We start from the raw sequence: 16605 nt of genomic DNA, 5'->3' as shown, positions 1-16605 counted from the left end.
CAAACCTCGCCAAAAATAGACGGGTTTACAAGTTCACAACGCATCACAAGGTGACTCGTTGTGAGCTTCTAATGTAACAGTTTGACTTGATGTTACTCTGTTTTGGGGTGCCAGTTAGGCAAATGCCTAACACAATTTGGTCCACTTTGGACCAAATTGTCAACCTTACAATGGTTTTACATGGATATAGCCGTACCACATGAACCTGTAAACCATATAGCCAGGGATAGGTTACCCAAAAAGCAAACCTTCACTCAATACAACAGTAAATCAGTAAATTCACACAGAAGAACTCAGTTTGATTTGTTTGTATTGACGATTCCAGCCCACACCCAAAATCCAGTCAAGTTTCCCAGGAACCACAGACAGTAGTAGCGTCCACAGACACTAATATATATATATATATTCAGTACCCAGTACAAAAAATGTCAGTCAATGAATGAATACCTCTGTTAGACCCAAAAGAAAACAAATTAAATCCCATGGCCTGTACCGGGGTGATTAGAACGAGGCAACAGGGTGTTTGTGTGTGACTGTGTGTATGAGCATGTATGGGGGGGTGGGGGGGCAGATACCAGTCAGTGAGAGAGCAGCTCCGTTGCTGATCGACGACAAGACAGGCACACGGACAGTGGAAAACGCCCCAAGGATTGACTTCTTAGGTTTCTCTTCTCCACACGGATCCGATTGTAGCTGGGTCTTCATTCATAAAAACGCACCGCGCAGACTGTAACTCGCGTACGCGATCGCTTCTCTCCACTCCAGTCTGGCTTCTCTGTGACAGGGGCCGTGCCATCTTGGCTACTGTTCCATGCATAGAACGGAAGGGAACGTACGAGCGTCGGGGGCGTGTCGCTGCGCTGACGTTAGGTCTGTCTGTCTGTCTGTCTGTCTGTCTGTCTGTCACTCACTCACTCACTCACTCACTCACTCACTCACTCACTCACTCACTCACTCACTCACTCACTCACTCACTCACTCACTCACTCACTCTCTCTCTCTCTAACTCTATCTCTCTCTGGGTCAGGAGGAGGCGGGTGCGGAGCGGGCCAGCGCGGCGCCCCAGCGCATGGACCGGCTGGTGGAGCTGCTGAACATCATGCGGAGCAACGGCAGCGGCGTGGAGCGCCAGCTGGCCTCCTTCATGGAGGAGGCGCAGGGGGAGGCGCAGTCCGAGGAGACCCTGTCCGAGGTGCGTCCGTCCCCCCTCCCAGCCGTCATGTTATCTCATCTTGTCTTCCGCCATAGTCTGAAAACCCACCTCTTCAGACTCCATCTTAGCCTGTAGCACTTACCGCAGCACTTGCCCTAGCCTCGATGACCTTACAGGCGTAATAGTCCTTACCCGTTCAAATATATGAACAACAAATGACGTACAGTGTGGGTACAGCGATGTAATCATTGATTTTGAGGTGTAATCAGTCATAGAATATCACTGTGCCTACAGCGTGCGGTTAGGGTTTTGGGTAGGGTCTTTTTTATTATCATGTGTTCTTGCTTACTATAAATCGCTCTGGATTAAGAGTGTCTGCTAAATGCCTAAATTGTCATGTCATTCCAGGGGGTCCTCAGGAAAATGTGTTCATACGGCATCACACACTCATTTTAGCCACTTTACGTTGAGCTATTCCGTCCTCCTTGCGGTTTTGTCAGATTGCCTTGGAACTTCTCCCACACACACTGTGTTGAAGTTCAATGGTGCAACCCGGAAGTGGATCTGTTCACTTCAGGGGGGTTTTTTAAACCAGGAAGTGGTCATAGACCCCCTACCTCCTGAACACAGGTATCACAGTGGACCTGGGTGCTGCTCGCCAGCACGGCCATACTTCGGTGACCATTGCTCTTATCAGCGCAACATTCAACTGGTATGGGCCTGTGCCCTGTATGGCTAACACAACATCACACTTTATTGCGTTAATTGCTTATTTACAGCCCTGGTGTCAGTGTGTGAGGGGCAGTGGTGTCCGTTGTAAAGATTTCATGTGAGCTTTGACCCGTGCAGGTGGTCAGCACCATCTACTCGAGTGGTTCTCAAAGTGCAGGTCCAGGGACTCTCGGTGGTCCTTGAGGGGCTTCCAAACTGACCCTTAGAAGTCTGTAACTCCGACAGTATATATCGGGTCCGTTTGGTTCCATTTGTATACTGCTACTGATCTACTCCATTTCTCTGTGCAGGTGGTCGGTACCATCTACTCCAAAGCTGTGTCGGACCGGAGCTTCGCCGCCACCGCCGCCCGGCTCTGCGACAAGATGGCGCTCTTCATGGTGGACGGCACCAAGTTCAGGTCCCTGCTCCTCAACATGCTGCAGGTGAGATGCATCATGGGACACAGGGTGGTGGTGGGGGCTTACAAGCAGAGCTGCTGTTTTCATTTTTTCATTTTTTGAAAATGTGAGTTGGATTTAAGTACATGCACAAAACAACAACACCGGGTTGAAAAGTGGTTAATGTTCAATAAATCTTCAGAAAAAGCCATAACGCACGTGCACGTGCTTAAATGCATTCATGCATGCGGCTGTGTGTGTGTGTGTGTGTGTGTGTGTGTGTGTGTGTGTGTGTGTGTGTGTGTGTGTGTGTGTGTGTGTGTGTGTGTGTGTGTGTGTGTGTGTGTGTGTGTGTGTGTGTGTGTGTGTGTGTGTGTGTGTGTGTGTGTGTGTGTGTGTGTGTGTGTGTGTGTGTGTGTGTGTGTGTGTGTGTGTGTGTGTGTGTGTGTGTGTGTGTGTGTGTGTGTGTGGCTTTTTAAATGTCAGTGGGTTAATGAAGAAGCCCTGGAACGGTGGCTTGAGAGACACTGACTAGACTTATTTCAAAACTGGGCTTGGAAAATGCCACACGGGAGGCCTTGTTAGTTGTGAGCTTGTAGATCACTTTGTGCCACGCTGCGAGCTTGTGCATCTGCTATTGGACATTTTTGAAAAATCTTGAAGGTGTTTGAAAAGGGGCATTTTGTAGAAGCGACCTCAGCAGGTCTTAATGGGTTAAGGTATACCGGTAAGTTCCAGTCACAAATCGGTCATGAAAACACGGACTCAAGCACCACAGCTGCCCTTTAGCCCTGATTTATATTTATCAGTGTCACGCGCCGTCAGGACGGGTGACGGTGCGTGACACTGATTGCGTGTCCGACTGTAAATCTGCCATCTCTCCTCCACCTCCTGCTCCCATCCTGCTCCCAGCTCCTCACCCAGAGTGGCATGGATCAGTGCCTCCGTCGCTCCCTTCAGTACCTCCCTTCCTTTATCCCCTCATCCCTCACTTCTTTTCTAAATGCCAGATAGATAGCTATGCCCCACACACACACACGCACGCACACACACACACACGCACACGCACACATACAGTTGGGTGCCACCGATATTGTCCCTTATCATTTGACCCATTTAGGCCTGACCTCAAAATTTTACAAAATCCTTCTAAATCCTCCAGTTTTCTGAAATAAATATTATCACGATTTTTCAAAAATAGCAGACCTACAAGCTCGTAGCGCGCCACTCGGTGGCGCGCTATGAGCTTGTAGATCTGCTATTTTTCAATAGCTAAATTATAACATAATGTTTAAAACACCAAAAGGGGTTCCCGCCCAAAATGGGTTAACTGTCCTTTTGCGCAGATCACGCAAACCTCAGCAAAAAGAAAAGGACAATATCGATGGCCTCCAGCTATGCCCCACACACACACGCGCGCACGCACGCACTAGGGCATTCACTTCTAGTCATTTTTACTAGTTGACTAGTTGCCTAGTTTACTAGTCGACTAGTCGACTAGTTGTTAAACCACCTTTTATGTTTAAAAAAAAAAATATTTGTACATTTAAAAACTGTGTATATTGGTGACTATGGTCCTCATTCACAAAGGAGAAATACACCAGAGTGTAACGGAAGCGTAACGGAAGCGTAAACAGATGCGGGAAATTCCGTCCGATCACGCAACGTTGTTTTGCCGTGCAATTCAAAGAGCGGTGTGTACCACAGGTACGCAGGTGTATGTTGTGAGGTACGCAGGTGAATGCGAGCGGGTGCCAAATGATCGGAAAATCAGCGGATAACTTCATTTGCATTGATCCACGCCCCATTTCACACCATAAAAGGCGGCAAGCATGACTCAGCAGACAGCAGTAAAAAAAACAAAAAAGAACTATAGGCCTTACAGCTCAAACGAAATAGAGGTCCTCCTGACGGAATGCAACAAAATAATGATATTTTCCAGTATAGTGGCTTCACAAATTAAAATAAAAATGATTGCTGGAAAGAAATTAGGCTATACTGCCGCGGTCAGTCAGTGCTGTGCAGATATATCATGAATATAGCCCTCTATTAATTTCATAATTCCACAGGACCACAAACAAGTTTTTGCACCATTGTATAAAGTATACCACTATAGGCCTACCATACAAACTGTACAAACTGACACTCAATCCATCAAAGGACAGGAAATTAAAAGAAAATGATCTGACCATGTCAAGCGCCGGAGCGACGACCACCACCTGCAGTCTCTTTTTTTTTTACATCCATATACCATTACATTTGTGCGTGATTCTTTATATTGTCTATAGCCTACCATTAAACTATATAAATCATTTTCCCAAGCTTACAAAACGGTGAACGCTGCTCGAGTCTGCACCGCTACAGCAATGGCAAGCTGACTTACCGTATAAAATGCAGCTTGGCCATTTATTTATTTAAGTTCGGGACCAAGGCAGCAAGCTAGCCTATACTTGGCAATTATATTATAAAGCCTTTTCTTTTCTATTGAACAATTTCTCACTCACACCTTTGCAGAGGTAAAACATATATCCGATATTTTTATCAGAGCTGCATTGATTCATGCGGGGAATAGATTAATATCATCTCACTGTCATCTGTCTGAATGCCATGTGGAGAATGGATTTGTTCTGATCATGGACACGTAGGCATAGGCCTATAGCTATTTAAATTTTCAACCATATACGGCGGGTAGCCTCCTCTTTGTCAGATCTAAGTGCAGGTTCATTTCATGATGTCGTCATATTAAAATGATTCACGGGACATTTGGCACCAAACTTGATTGATCTCATGATGAGATCAATGTAGTAGCCTACAGCCTAGCTATAAGTTCCCCATATTATAATTCATTAAGGTGCACTGGCTTAAAACTATGACTGGCCGAATTGCACGCGCTGATGCAATAATGTGGACTTCTATATTTGTATAGGGCTAATTAGCCCTCGTGACTGCTGTCTGTCTGTCAGACCGGCATGTCTGTGAACCATAGAAATAATCTGTTCTGTCCGGGCCAGTCTCGCCGTTATATTCATTTTCCAATGTGAATTTCACCCAGATTGGACTGTCCACACACACACACCGACAGTGTGACTCAAAGGAGCTCCGTAACAAAACAATTTCAATAGGCCTACTGCAGGCATTACTACACTAAACAACGTTGGATTCGTACAGTGCAGAATGCAGATAAGTGTATGTTCTTATAATAATTGTGAGTTTGTTTTTTAACATGCAGCGCGAGTCCGCGAGAGCCGATCTACAAGCTCACAACGCGTTGCACTGCGAGTAGAAAGCTGTCAAGTGAGCAGCGCAATCGCGCATGATAGAAATATCCTAATAAATAAATAAAAAGGTGTCGGGCTTGCAGGGGCAGTTTCTGTATGGGACTCTAGGCTAACCTGCCTCTAGAATGCTTGCATTTAGGCATACAAGTGATACTTGGCTTTTATATAAGCTATCATTTTTTTTATGTGCTGACCAATGTTGACACATGCCTACATATTTTATCTGAGGTTTGGGGACTTTTAATTGAGTCAGCATGAAGACTAAAGCCTTCTGAATAAATCTACGCAAGCAGTACACGACCCTCTGAGCTGGCGCAGCTTATAGCGGAGTTTCCGACCAAACAACGTCACCGTCAAGTTCACGTTCAACTTCATGAATTCCCACGTAATGTGGGAATCCACGTAAATGCCTGTCCGCTCACGCTCCGCTCACGTTACGTAACGTTATGAGCGTAAACGCCGTTGTGAATGAGGACCTATAACTATAATCTACCTGATATTGAGGCCTACAAAATCGGGGAAAAAATAAAATAAAAAATGAACTTTTTTTTTTTTTTTTTTTCTTATCAACTAGTCGACTAGTACCAGCAAGGTCGACTAGTGGATTTACTAGTCGACTAGTAAACTAGTCGACTAGTTTCTTAATGCCCTAGCACGCACACACACACACACAATGCCGCTGGTTTCCTTCTGATGACACGCAGACTTCAAATGTTAACCCACCTGCTGCATTGCCACACTTTAACCCTTTCACCGCCTTCCCTTTCTGCTGTAATTGTTCTCATATTTGCATAGTTGCCGATACTATACCAAAAATAAAAAGAATGGCCGATATTTTGTCCTAACTAACGCTATATGGATTTGAGTGTGGTCAGCCACACTCTACCTGTTCTGTCTTGCGTTCTCTCTCCTCCCAGTGGGATGAATGAACGTCCCCTGATTCCTCTTGACATCCAGTGTGAATGCTGTCAATGTGTGAAACCTTTATGTCAGCAGAAGTGGGATTCATTAAAGATGCATTTTGTTACCCAGACCCCTCCTATCCCTCTGGGGGGGGGGGGGGATTAGACCCTGACCCCCTGCGTATTGTTTGGGAGGTGCTGTACAGCAGGTCTAACAGAAGAGAAAGTTTACAATTCAACATTCATCCTATCTATCCTATCATATGAAGGAATCTCTGTCTGTCCGAATACGTTTTTCTCCTCAGTGGTTTCACCATCCGATGTAAACTAACACACAGGCATTCACCATTGCCATACGACAGTGACGAAGCCTGTTTTTCCACTTTCACAAATGTAACTTAAATATAGTTTTTGAGTTCTGCAGAGTTTGGTGGTTACTTCAGGACTCGGTTGTCACGGTTATGTTCCTGCAGGCTATGGGATATCCTTCACATTTTTCAATCCCATTTTGTCTTTGCTTCTGGTAATGATCCGCTAAACAGATCATTACCTCTCTCTGTCTCTGCCTGTGCGTGTGTGCGTGCGCAGTTGTCATCCGGTTGTCAAGTACGGCGGTTGTCTGTTTTGAATGTGTGTGTGAGGCCTGTGAAGTTTCCCTGTAAGAAGTGTGTGTGATGCTTCTCACCCCAGTGTTACAACCTCACTGGGCTCTATTTTGTGTGTGTGTGTGTGTGTGTGCGTGTGTGCGTGCGTGTGTGTGCGCGCGCGTGCGTGCGTGCGTGCGTGCGCGTGCCCTGTTGGAAACCTTGTATGTCCAAAACCGTTCCTTTTTTATTATTAAAAAACTAAATTAATTCATATAGTGAAAATATCCTATAAGGCGCATTGTGAGCTTGTAGATCCTCTGTTTTCACTACATTCGTGCGACACTCTAATATGATGAAATCCAAGGTTTCCGCATGACAGCGATGATATGTATTGTCTAAGTGAAGTAGTACTTTGAACCTGGCGTTCTTATTTTGAGCATGTCATTATAGAGCGTCGCAGTCCCGCCCTCTACCATGGACCAGGAAATGATTCTCTGTTCATTTTCCTCATAGACATTTCAGAAAGTATTTATTTAAAGTCGTTTACGCCGCGGACAAAGCCAACTCGAGTCGTGACAAATCATGACAACAAACACAATTTTTGGGGCCGAAAAAATAATTAGAAAGAAGAAAAAAATGGCAGGTTACAACACTTTTTTGTTGTTTTTCTTCTATGTAATTATTTGTTTGGTCCAAAATATTGTGTGATTTGTCACGACTCGAGTTGGCTTCGTACGACGCTTAAAAGGTCTTTAAATAAATACTTTACGAAATGTCTATGGGAAAAATGCATTGGGATTCATTTCCTGGTCCATGGTAAGGGGCGGGACTGCGACGCTCTATAGACAAGAAATAAACAAAATGAAATGACAGAAATAGCCAATCTACAAGCTCACAACGTCTATGAGCTTGTAGATCCAAGCCGCTTACTGTACAAGTCAAACATTGCATAATGACAAAAGCTGTTTTCTGTAAATCACATCTATCCCAAAACACATTCAATCCATACTTTGTTACTCATTTTGCACGTACGTACACACCATCTCCTCTCTCTCACACACACACACACACACACACACACACACAGACACACAGACACAGACACAGACACACAGACACAGACACAGACACAGACTGAGCCTGTGCATTTCGTTCCCCCCAACAGAAGGACTTCTCTTGTCGGGAGCAGCTGCAGCAGCGTGACGTGGAGAGGTGGCTGGGCTTCATCACCTTCCTGTGTGAGGTGTTTGGGACCATGAGGAGCATCGCAGGAGAGCCCTTCAGGGTGCTGGTCTGTCCCATCTACACCTGCCTACGAGAGGTTGGTGTTCTCAATGTCACAGTGTCCCAAAGTCACACACAGCTACACCTGCCTACGAGAGGTTGGTGTTCTCGATGTCACAGTGTCCCAAAGTCACACACAGCTACACCTGCCTGCGAGAGGTTGGTGTTCTCAATGTCACAGTGTCCCAAAGTCACACACAGCTACACCTGCCTACGAGAGGTTGGTGTTCTCGATGTCACAATGTCCCAAAGTCACACACAGCTACACCTGCCTACGCGAGGTTGGTGTTCTCGATGTCACAATGTCCCAAAGTCACACACAGCTACACCTGCCTACGCGAGGTTGGTGTTCTCGATGTCACAATGTCCCAAAGTCACACACAGCTACACCTGCCTACGCGAGGTTGGTGTTCTCAATGTCCCAAAGTCACACACAGCTACACCTGCCTATGAGAGGTTGGTGTTCTCAATGTCCCAAAGTCACACACAGCTACACCTGCCTGCGAGAGGTTGGTGTTCTCAATGTCCCAAAGTCACACACAGCTACACCTGCCTGCGAGAGGTTGGTGTTCTCGATGTCACAAGAATATCATACACACACACCTACAGTACACTACTACACCTGCCTACGAGAGTTTGGTGTTCACAATGTCCGAAAGTCTCTCTCACACACACACACACACACACACACACACACACACACTAGACTCTAGTCAGTGGTTCTCAAGCTGTGGGTCGTCCCCACATGATTTTGGGACGACGGTAAAGTAAAGACTATTACTGCATCAAAAGTAATCAACAAATACACTATAAAAACTGGTCAGCCATTGGCCATTGTAGCAGCTCCAAACGTCAGCTGTGTCTTTGTACTGCATCTTCATGTCGCTGGCTTCCATCGACAATGGATGGGGAAACCGTAGCTTTGTATCTGCCAGTGTGAACGCTTCATTTCAGTAAAACCTCTGATCTACACGATCATCTACAGTACGTGCCAAGTTCAGAGTTCATCGTTTGGTTTGTGGTTTTTTTAAGTTGACGTTTAGTGCTGTATACTCACTTCTCTTTAGTATATCAAAAAATCTTCAAAGCCTTCAGTATGGGGATCCTCTCCACCTACAAACCGGTTCCCTTTCTACTCGCCGCGTACAGATGTCGGACAGATGAACCTGAAACCTGAAACCACAATGACCCGGCTCACTTCCCTTTTTTAAAAGAAACACGCTTCCTTCTTTTTGGTCAAAGCCAGTCTAGACGTTTTGATACCGCAGTGGGTGGTGGTCCAGACAGACAGACAGACAGACAGACAGTCAGACGGTAAAGCACCGGACTCTCTGTTCGGTTCCCATCTGTTGTCACTCGCACTCGGGTGGAAACCTTGTATGTCCACTGTCCAAAACAGTTCCTTTTTTATAATTATCTTTAAAAGCATTTGAAAATAGTGAAAATAGCAGATCTACAAACGAGCTTGTAGATCTGCTATTTTCAATTCAAAGGCGCTACAGTATGTCACATGTTATATAGAAGGTATAAAGCTTTTTGAAACAAACTGCATCGATCTTTTGCAGTCATTTTGGTAAAAATGACAGCGTTTTTTCTCAAAACGATTTAAATGGTATACAAAACAAGCCATGTGTGTAAAAGTAGCAGCTCTGTTTACATGTGTACAGTAGGTTACTATTTGCCATTTTCACTATTTAAATGACTCTTTTATGACGAAGTAGGGCATTCATTTACGGAAAAAAAACAACATAAAACATTGGAGATGCAAGGTTTCTACCCGACAGCGACGATATCCACAAAATATACAATGTTTCCGACAGATGAGATTATTAGAGAAGACGAGCTTTGGAAAAAAGAATTTACCACCGAAGAGAGTTCAAATGGAACCAATTACGGGTCCATTTGTACTGTCTTTGGTGTTAAATTAAATAGTTAGGTTTCTCTGCGCAGCAGAGTGGAGTTACAGTGGCTAATGTATTTACCTGAGCCACAGGAAACGGGAGCAGGAGAGGAGACAGGGAGACGGCACAGTGAGTGAGCAGAGAAAATCAGACCGTGGTTGAAATATCATTTATAGAGGTGATGATAATCGTTAACGCCGGAGGCCACGTGCCATGAAGTTTTTACCACCTGTGCCTACGTCTCTGCCAAGTTGGCTCACACCACCCCCCCCCCCCCCCCACACACACACACACACACACACTCTGTACTTGTATCTAACAGAAATTCACACAGTTGCACACACACACACACACTTGATTGAGGCAATCCACTGTCGATTACCTCAATTTTATTCGATTATAATGGTGAATTAGCATTTCATTTAGTTATCCTAATTAATATAGTGATCAAAAACTGTAACTAAGCATTAGTACAGTGCCTTCCTCTTTTTTCTTTTTAATGTAATCTTTTAAATGCGGCTAACCAGGAGATTGTCATTAACCTATTAAGAGCTGAGGACGATTCTAGAAATTCTTCTTTTTCATTTGCTTTGAGAAAGGCTGATTGAGAAAGGCTGATTGAGAAAGGCTGATTTGAGAAAGGCTGATTGAGAAAGGCTGATTGAGAAAGGCTGATTGAGAAAGGCTGATTGAGAAAGGCTGATTGAGAAAGGCTGATTTGAGAAAGGCTGATTGCGTTCTCAATAAAATGAGAAACGGCATCTGAGCCAGTCTTGCATCTTTTATTTTGGAGTGCCGCTTTTTCCACTTTGATGGTTCATGATTGAAGTTATATTTATAGCTGAGTACCCACTGCCTAAACTTAGGACAGCACCCAGAGGAAGCGCACCTACCTTTCTTTCTTTAGACCATTCTCCAAATGTCTTCTAAAAGGTAACGGTTTTCTCAAAAACGTGTGATGCTATATCAGTGGTGCTCAAACCTTTTCATGTCAAAGACCCTCAAAATGATATATGTATTTGGCCACCGATCCACATCTCAAAATATTTAGTTTGTTCCGGGGACCCCAGAAGCAAAGATTTGAGTTAAGAATGTTCACTTTAACATTTACAGTAATAGTACTGTCATTGTCTGTAACTGGGCTTCTTCAACTGCGATCCGCTCATTTGTTGTTCCCTGCCCACACACACAATCCCAACACATTCATTAGCCTTAACACAAACACTAACACTACATCTGTTCGTGCTGTTGCTATGAAACTGCCCATATAATGTTACCATTTGAATCATGTTCTTTAGCTTCTAGATAAAAACAGACATCTCCACATCAACATGGTCCAAAACATTAAGCTTGCATTAAGATTAGGGCAATTTCTAGATGAGCTTGATTTTAATTGAGAAAATCCATGTCAATCGCATTGAAGACATTAGTCACCATTCAAATGAAACGTCACCATTTTTAGATTCTACCTTTTTTGTTGTTGCCTGGTGAACAGCAGTGATTAGGATTAATGTGGGATTTCTGGTCTCCTATAATGCAGTGGTTCTCAACCTGTGGGTCGGGACCCCCAGAGTAGTCCCGACATGAGTTTGAATTTTATCCAAAAGACTATGACTAAAACTAAATCAAAATGTGCTGTCAAAATCAACACTGGAGCGGACGACAGATTTTGCACTGGACTGGAGATGATATTTAGCATGCTTTAGTTGGTGTACAGCATGTCTGCTTTTAACCACTTACAGTAGGGCCACTTCACCCATTGTCAACCTATCTTCATATACTGTTCCACAATAATGCTCATGGTAGTACTATTTCTGTCTGCGTCTCGGCGGAGGGCTGTGGACAGTTAAGAAACCTGCCTACCAGTGACATCATTGGTAGGCAGGTTTGGTCATTTCAAATTCAAACAAGATTACATCCTTTTTTATATTTGATTTTATTAGTTATATAAACGGAAGTTATTGCTCGTAAAACAAGAATGACTCATAAGTTGTGTTGCGGTGTATGAGTATGGGTTTTTATGCCGTTCCGACTATCATTGGCTTAGGAGGCAGCCAATCATGACTAGGTCGCTAGTAAGGTCGCTAGGAGGCAGTCAATCAGGAATTGGTCGTCACTAAAGTCGCCACTAAAGTCGTCTTTACGTTGTCAGTAGTGGTGGATGTAAATGTAGTCCAGGCGCTTTTCAAGCACCTGGCAAAAAATAATGTCACTGGTACGCAGAACAGAACATTATAGTGAGGATCAGTTATATGAAGATGAGTTGAAAATGGGTGATGTGCTCCTTTATTGAAGTGTGGGCCTTATTGGAAAAGAATAACAAAAAATATCCAATCTACAAGCTCACAACGCGTCACATATGTGACTCGTTGTGAGCTTGTAGATTGGATATTTTCGCACATTTTTATTTTCTTTCTAAAATTTGCCCAAAATGGGGATGAAAGAGTCAATGCTGTACCATGCCGATCTGGTACATCGTTTATAGAGTCAATTCATGTCCAGGCATAGGGTTTTGGACGTGCATTGAGCATTTCTGCATTTTTGGAACCACATCACAACACGCAAGCGTTGCAAAAAAATATGAAATCCACCGCATGTTTTCCAATGCTTGTTAGGTTTGGCAGAGCAGCGCTCTGAGAAACAATGATGAAGACTAAACCTGTTCTACAGGGGAATGGGGTTTTCCTTTCTGGCAAAGCCGTGTATTATTTAGTCCTGTGTTTATCTGGCACACCAGCATCCAGGGAAGTGAGTAGGTACGAACAACTTGGCTGTTTGAGTCTTGTGCGTGAGTGCGTGTGTGCGTGTACTTTTACTTGTATTTCTGAGGGCCAAATGTCCCAACAAGTCTAGTAGAATTTCTGAAATGGAGATTGTGAGGACCATTTTCCTGGTCCTATAAGGAAAATAGATTTGGGCCGTTATACATAGAATTATAAAAAGATTCGGGTTCGATTTTGGGCTAACATTCGACATTTAGAGGTTATGATTAGAGTTTAGGTTTTAGGGCTTGGGGTGTGCGTGCGTGTAAACACTGCTCATACAGAAGCTTGGGGTGAGTGCGTGCGTGTAAACACTGCTCATACAGAAGCTTGGGGTGAGTGCGTGCGTGTAAACACTGCTCATACAGAAGCTTGGGGTGAGTGCGTGCGTGTAAACACTGCTCATACAGAAGCTTGGGGTGAGTGTGTGCGTGTAAACACTGCTCATACAGAAGCTTGGGGTGAGTGCGTGCGTGTAAACACTGCTCATACAGAATTAAGGAAGGGTTTAAATGCTTGCTGATTAGCTCTTTCCCCTGGCCGAACGCCTGGCGTGCTGCCTTCATGCCAGTTTGATGTCTTGCAGGAAAATAATATTTATCATAAGGATTAGCAGCATTAGTCATGTGTCTAATCCTGTTCATGTGGCATCCATTCAAATGTGTTTCAATAAAACATCTTCCGAAGCTTATTAGCTTTATTCACGCACCGTGTTAGGACCGTTATGATGTCGTTGTCGGATGGAAATCGTGCATGTCCGAAACCGTTCCTTATTACTGTAAAAAATAATATATTTTAAGGTAGTGAAAATAGCCAATCGACAAGCTTGTAGATCGGCTAAAGTGGATTCCAGGGAAATGAACCCTTTACAGGTGTGTAACTCTTGACGGTATACAACGGGTCCATTTGGTTCCATTTGTATACTGTCAGAGTTCAGGGGACACCTTGCAATTTCAAAGTTTTACAACCATTTTCACCACTCCCCCCCCCCCCCCCCCCCCCCCCCCCGACACTCATCGTATGATGATGTAGGGCATTCGTTTACGGGACAAAAGTGAGATACAAGGTTTGGTTTGGGTTCCGTCTGTCGCCTTGTGTAATCTGTCGTTTTAAAATGGTGTCCTTTCTTGTCAACTTGCAGCTGTTGGAGTCCACAGATGTGAAGGAAGACGCGGTCATCTGCTGTTCATCTGAGGTATGGACGCACACACGTCATTATGATTTAATATCACTTATATTAGTCATAATCTATTTCATTATCAAAAAGGCAGAAACCTTGTATCTCCACATTTCTTGTTTTGTTTGCCACATATTTACCCCTGTGAGCCTTCAGATTGGCTATTTTCACTGCTTTTGAAAGGAAGATAATACAAATGTTTTGCCTATAGTGCCCAAATTTGGGATGCCAGGTCCTTATTCCCTAGTCCCTATTCTAGCATCTATCTTTAAAAACAAAACAAAATATGCTATCTAAAATTCGAAATAACATGTTGTGATCCGACACATACAGTACTACATACGCCAGACAGACACATGGGTCTGGATCTCTTCCAAACCCATCATCTGTGCTGCCGTTAAACATTAATGTCACCTCCCTCGACGGATTAGAGGAAAAACATGGCAGATGTCAGCAAACAGCTCCTCTTCCCTTACTATACATACTGTATGCGACCATTGACTCGCCATATTGGTTGCACATGCAGGCAGTGTACACGCACGTACCACACTGATGGCCAAGGCACAATTATTACATAACCACAATTATTTTCAATGTTACAATAATGTTCAGCGACGGAAACACAAATCGCTCGTCGCAGTTATTTGAGCGACAATTAAACGTCAAGTAAAATGTCATAATGGTGACAGCCCTGGCGCGCGTCTACAGTCTATCTGACGGTGACAGACGGGGTGTCAGCCATGCTGACGTTGTCCACATGATTGTGTCGCTACAATCACACACCCAACGTGTTCACAGTTCAACGTCATTGGGATGACTCGTCTCGTCGGTACATCTGTTACATGTATAAGTCAATCATGTTTTGTATGCTGCACATTTCATGCAGCATAGACAATTAAAATAACTAGATTGTGTATATACTGTACACGAAACATATTACTGTATGTATAAAAGCAATGAAAAGAACTATAGGTACTTACTCATAGGAGACATTTAAAGTTAATTCAAATTAATCCATTTTACATTTCTCATTTTGGTCCTTTTCCCTTTTTCTGGAAAGTTTTAAGAAAATGTATTTTATTGACCTTTATTTACTCAGGGAAGACCTTCAAGGATGCCCTGAGTACAATATAATCACAACATAATGGAACAAAACAATACAAATAACATCACACATGACAAGAATCACCATGCAGACAAATGAGGGCTACTCAAGCAGGTGCGGTGCTTACAGTATCCTCATGTCCACGCTGCGAGCTTGTCCGTCTGCTATTTTTGAAAATGTTTTGAAAAATCTTGAAAAAATGTTTTGAAAAATCTTGAAAAAGTGTTTGAAAAATGTTGAATACTTTAGAATTACGAAAAGGTTTGAGAACTAGTCATTTAGAAGGCATTTGTAGAATCGACCTTCGGGTCCTAACGGGATAAATCGGTTTCTTCTTCCAGTTGCAGAGCACGGGGCGTCTTCTGGAGGAGCAGCTCCCGGAGATGATGACGGAGCTGCTGGCGGCGGCCCGCGACAAGATGCTGTGTCCCGCCGAGTCCCAGCTGACCCGCTCGCTCCTCATGGAGGTCATCGAGCTGCATGCGCACCGCTGGACCCCGCTGGAGGCCCTCACCACGCAGTACTACAACCGCACCATCCAGAAGCTCACCAAACCCACCGCATAGGGCCAACCATGGACCCCCCCCCCCCCCAATAGGCTCTGTGCTCAGCAGCCGCATTGGAGAGAATATGGTGGCCCTTCTCTGCTTCCTTATTAAGACTCTGTTCCATTTAGTGTACGTTTTAATTTCAAGGACCCCCATAACTCTGAAAGTGTACAAATGGAACCATTTGGTTCCAAGCACGCTTGAGTGATCCGTTTTCAGTTAAAGGCTCTCTCTAGGTCGTCTTCTAGTCATCTCGGTTCTCCATACATCTGGCCCAGTTCGTTGGTGCTTTGCGCTCCTGCATCGTTCTTGAGTACATCCACGTATGTTACTGTTAAGATGTCCTCTTGATCGATGCCCATGTGTTGGTTTCCACAGCACCAATTTGCTGACTGGCAGTTGTCCTGCTAGTGTCATTCTCCTGGCTGCTATTTTCTGGCTCACCCTTGGTACATACAGGATCTTTTTGGTAACATGTACACTCTTGCTGATAAGTACTGCATGCAAAGGCCATGTGGAATGTTCTAGGAATGTTACTTTATAGAAGAGGTTTCATAGAATTCAGCCATAAAAAGTCCATAGAGTAGTAGGTAGGTCGATATTGTTTTATGAGAAGATTTCAAAACATAACTCCAGTCCAGGAATTGTTTTAGAAGACTCCTTGCATGATTTGTTTTTTGGAGAATGCGCATCTCTTTCCACTTTGAATCTGCCATCTCAGTTGATTGTGTATGATTTTTTTGACTCGGAGTACAGCCTGTACTCCGATGGATGGAGTAACAGCAAATGGCCCTGT

The 16605-nt window shown here is 44.1% G+C and overlaps 1 protein-coding gene across 1 annotated transcript in view; it reads left to right on the top strand.

Annotated features, from left to right (window-relative positions):
- ctif (CBP80/20-dependent translation initiation factor) overlaps window positions 1-16394 on the top strand; it is a 73842-nt gene extending 57448 nt beyond the window's left edge. Inside the window, exons 10-14 of the mRNA XM_079524196.1 lie at window positions 1028-1192; window positions 2176-2310; window positions 8198-8353; window positions 14121-14174; window positions 15603-16394. Of these exons, the coding sequence (XP_079380322.1) occupies window positions 1028-1192; window positions 2176-2310; window positions 8198-8353; window positions 14121-14174; window positions 15603-15827 (735 nt within the window). The 3' untranslated portion in view covers window positions 15828-16394. The remainder of the gene's footprint in view (window positions 1-1027; window positions 1193-2175; window positions 2311-8197; window positions 8354-14120; window positions 14175-15602) is intronic.
- The last annotated feature ends 211 nt before the right edge of the window (window positions 16395-16605 follow it).

The sequence above is a fragment of the Electrona antarctica genome (genome assembly GCF_951216825.1).
Source record: "Electrona antarctica genome assembly, chromosome: 16".
Classification (NCBI taxonomy): Eukaryota; Metazoa; Chordata; class Actinopteri; order Myctophiformes; family Myctophidae; genus Electrona; species Electrona antarctica.
This window is presented reverse-complemented; position numbering and strand designations above follow the sequence as displayed.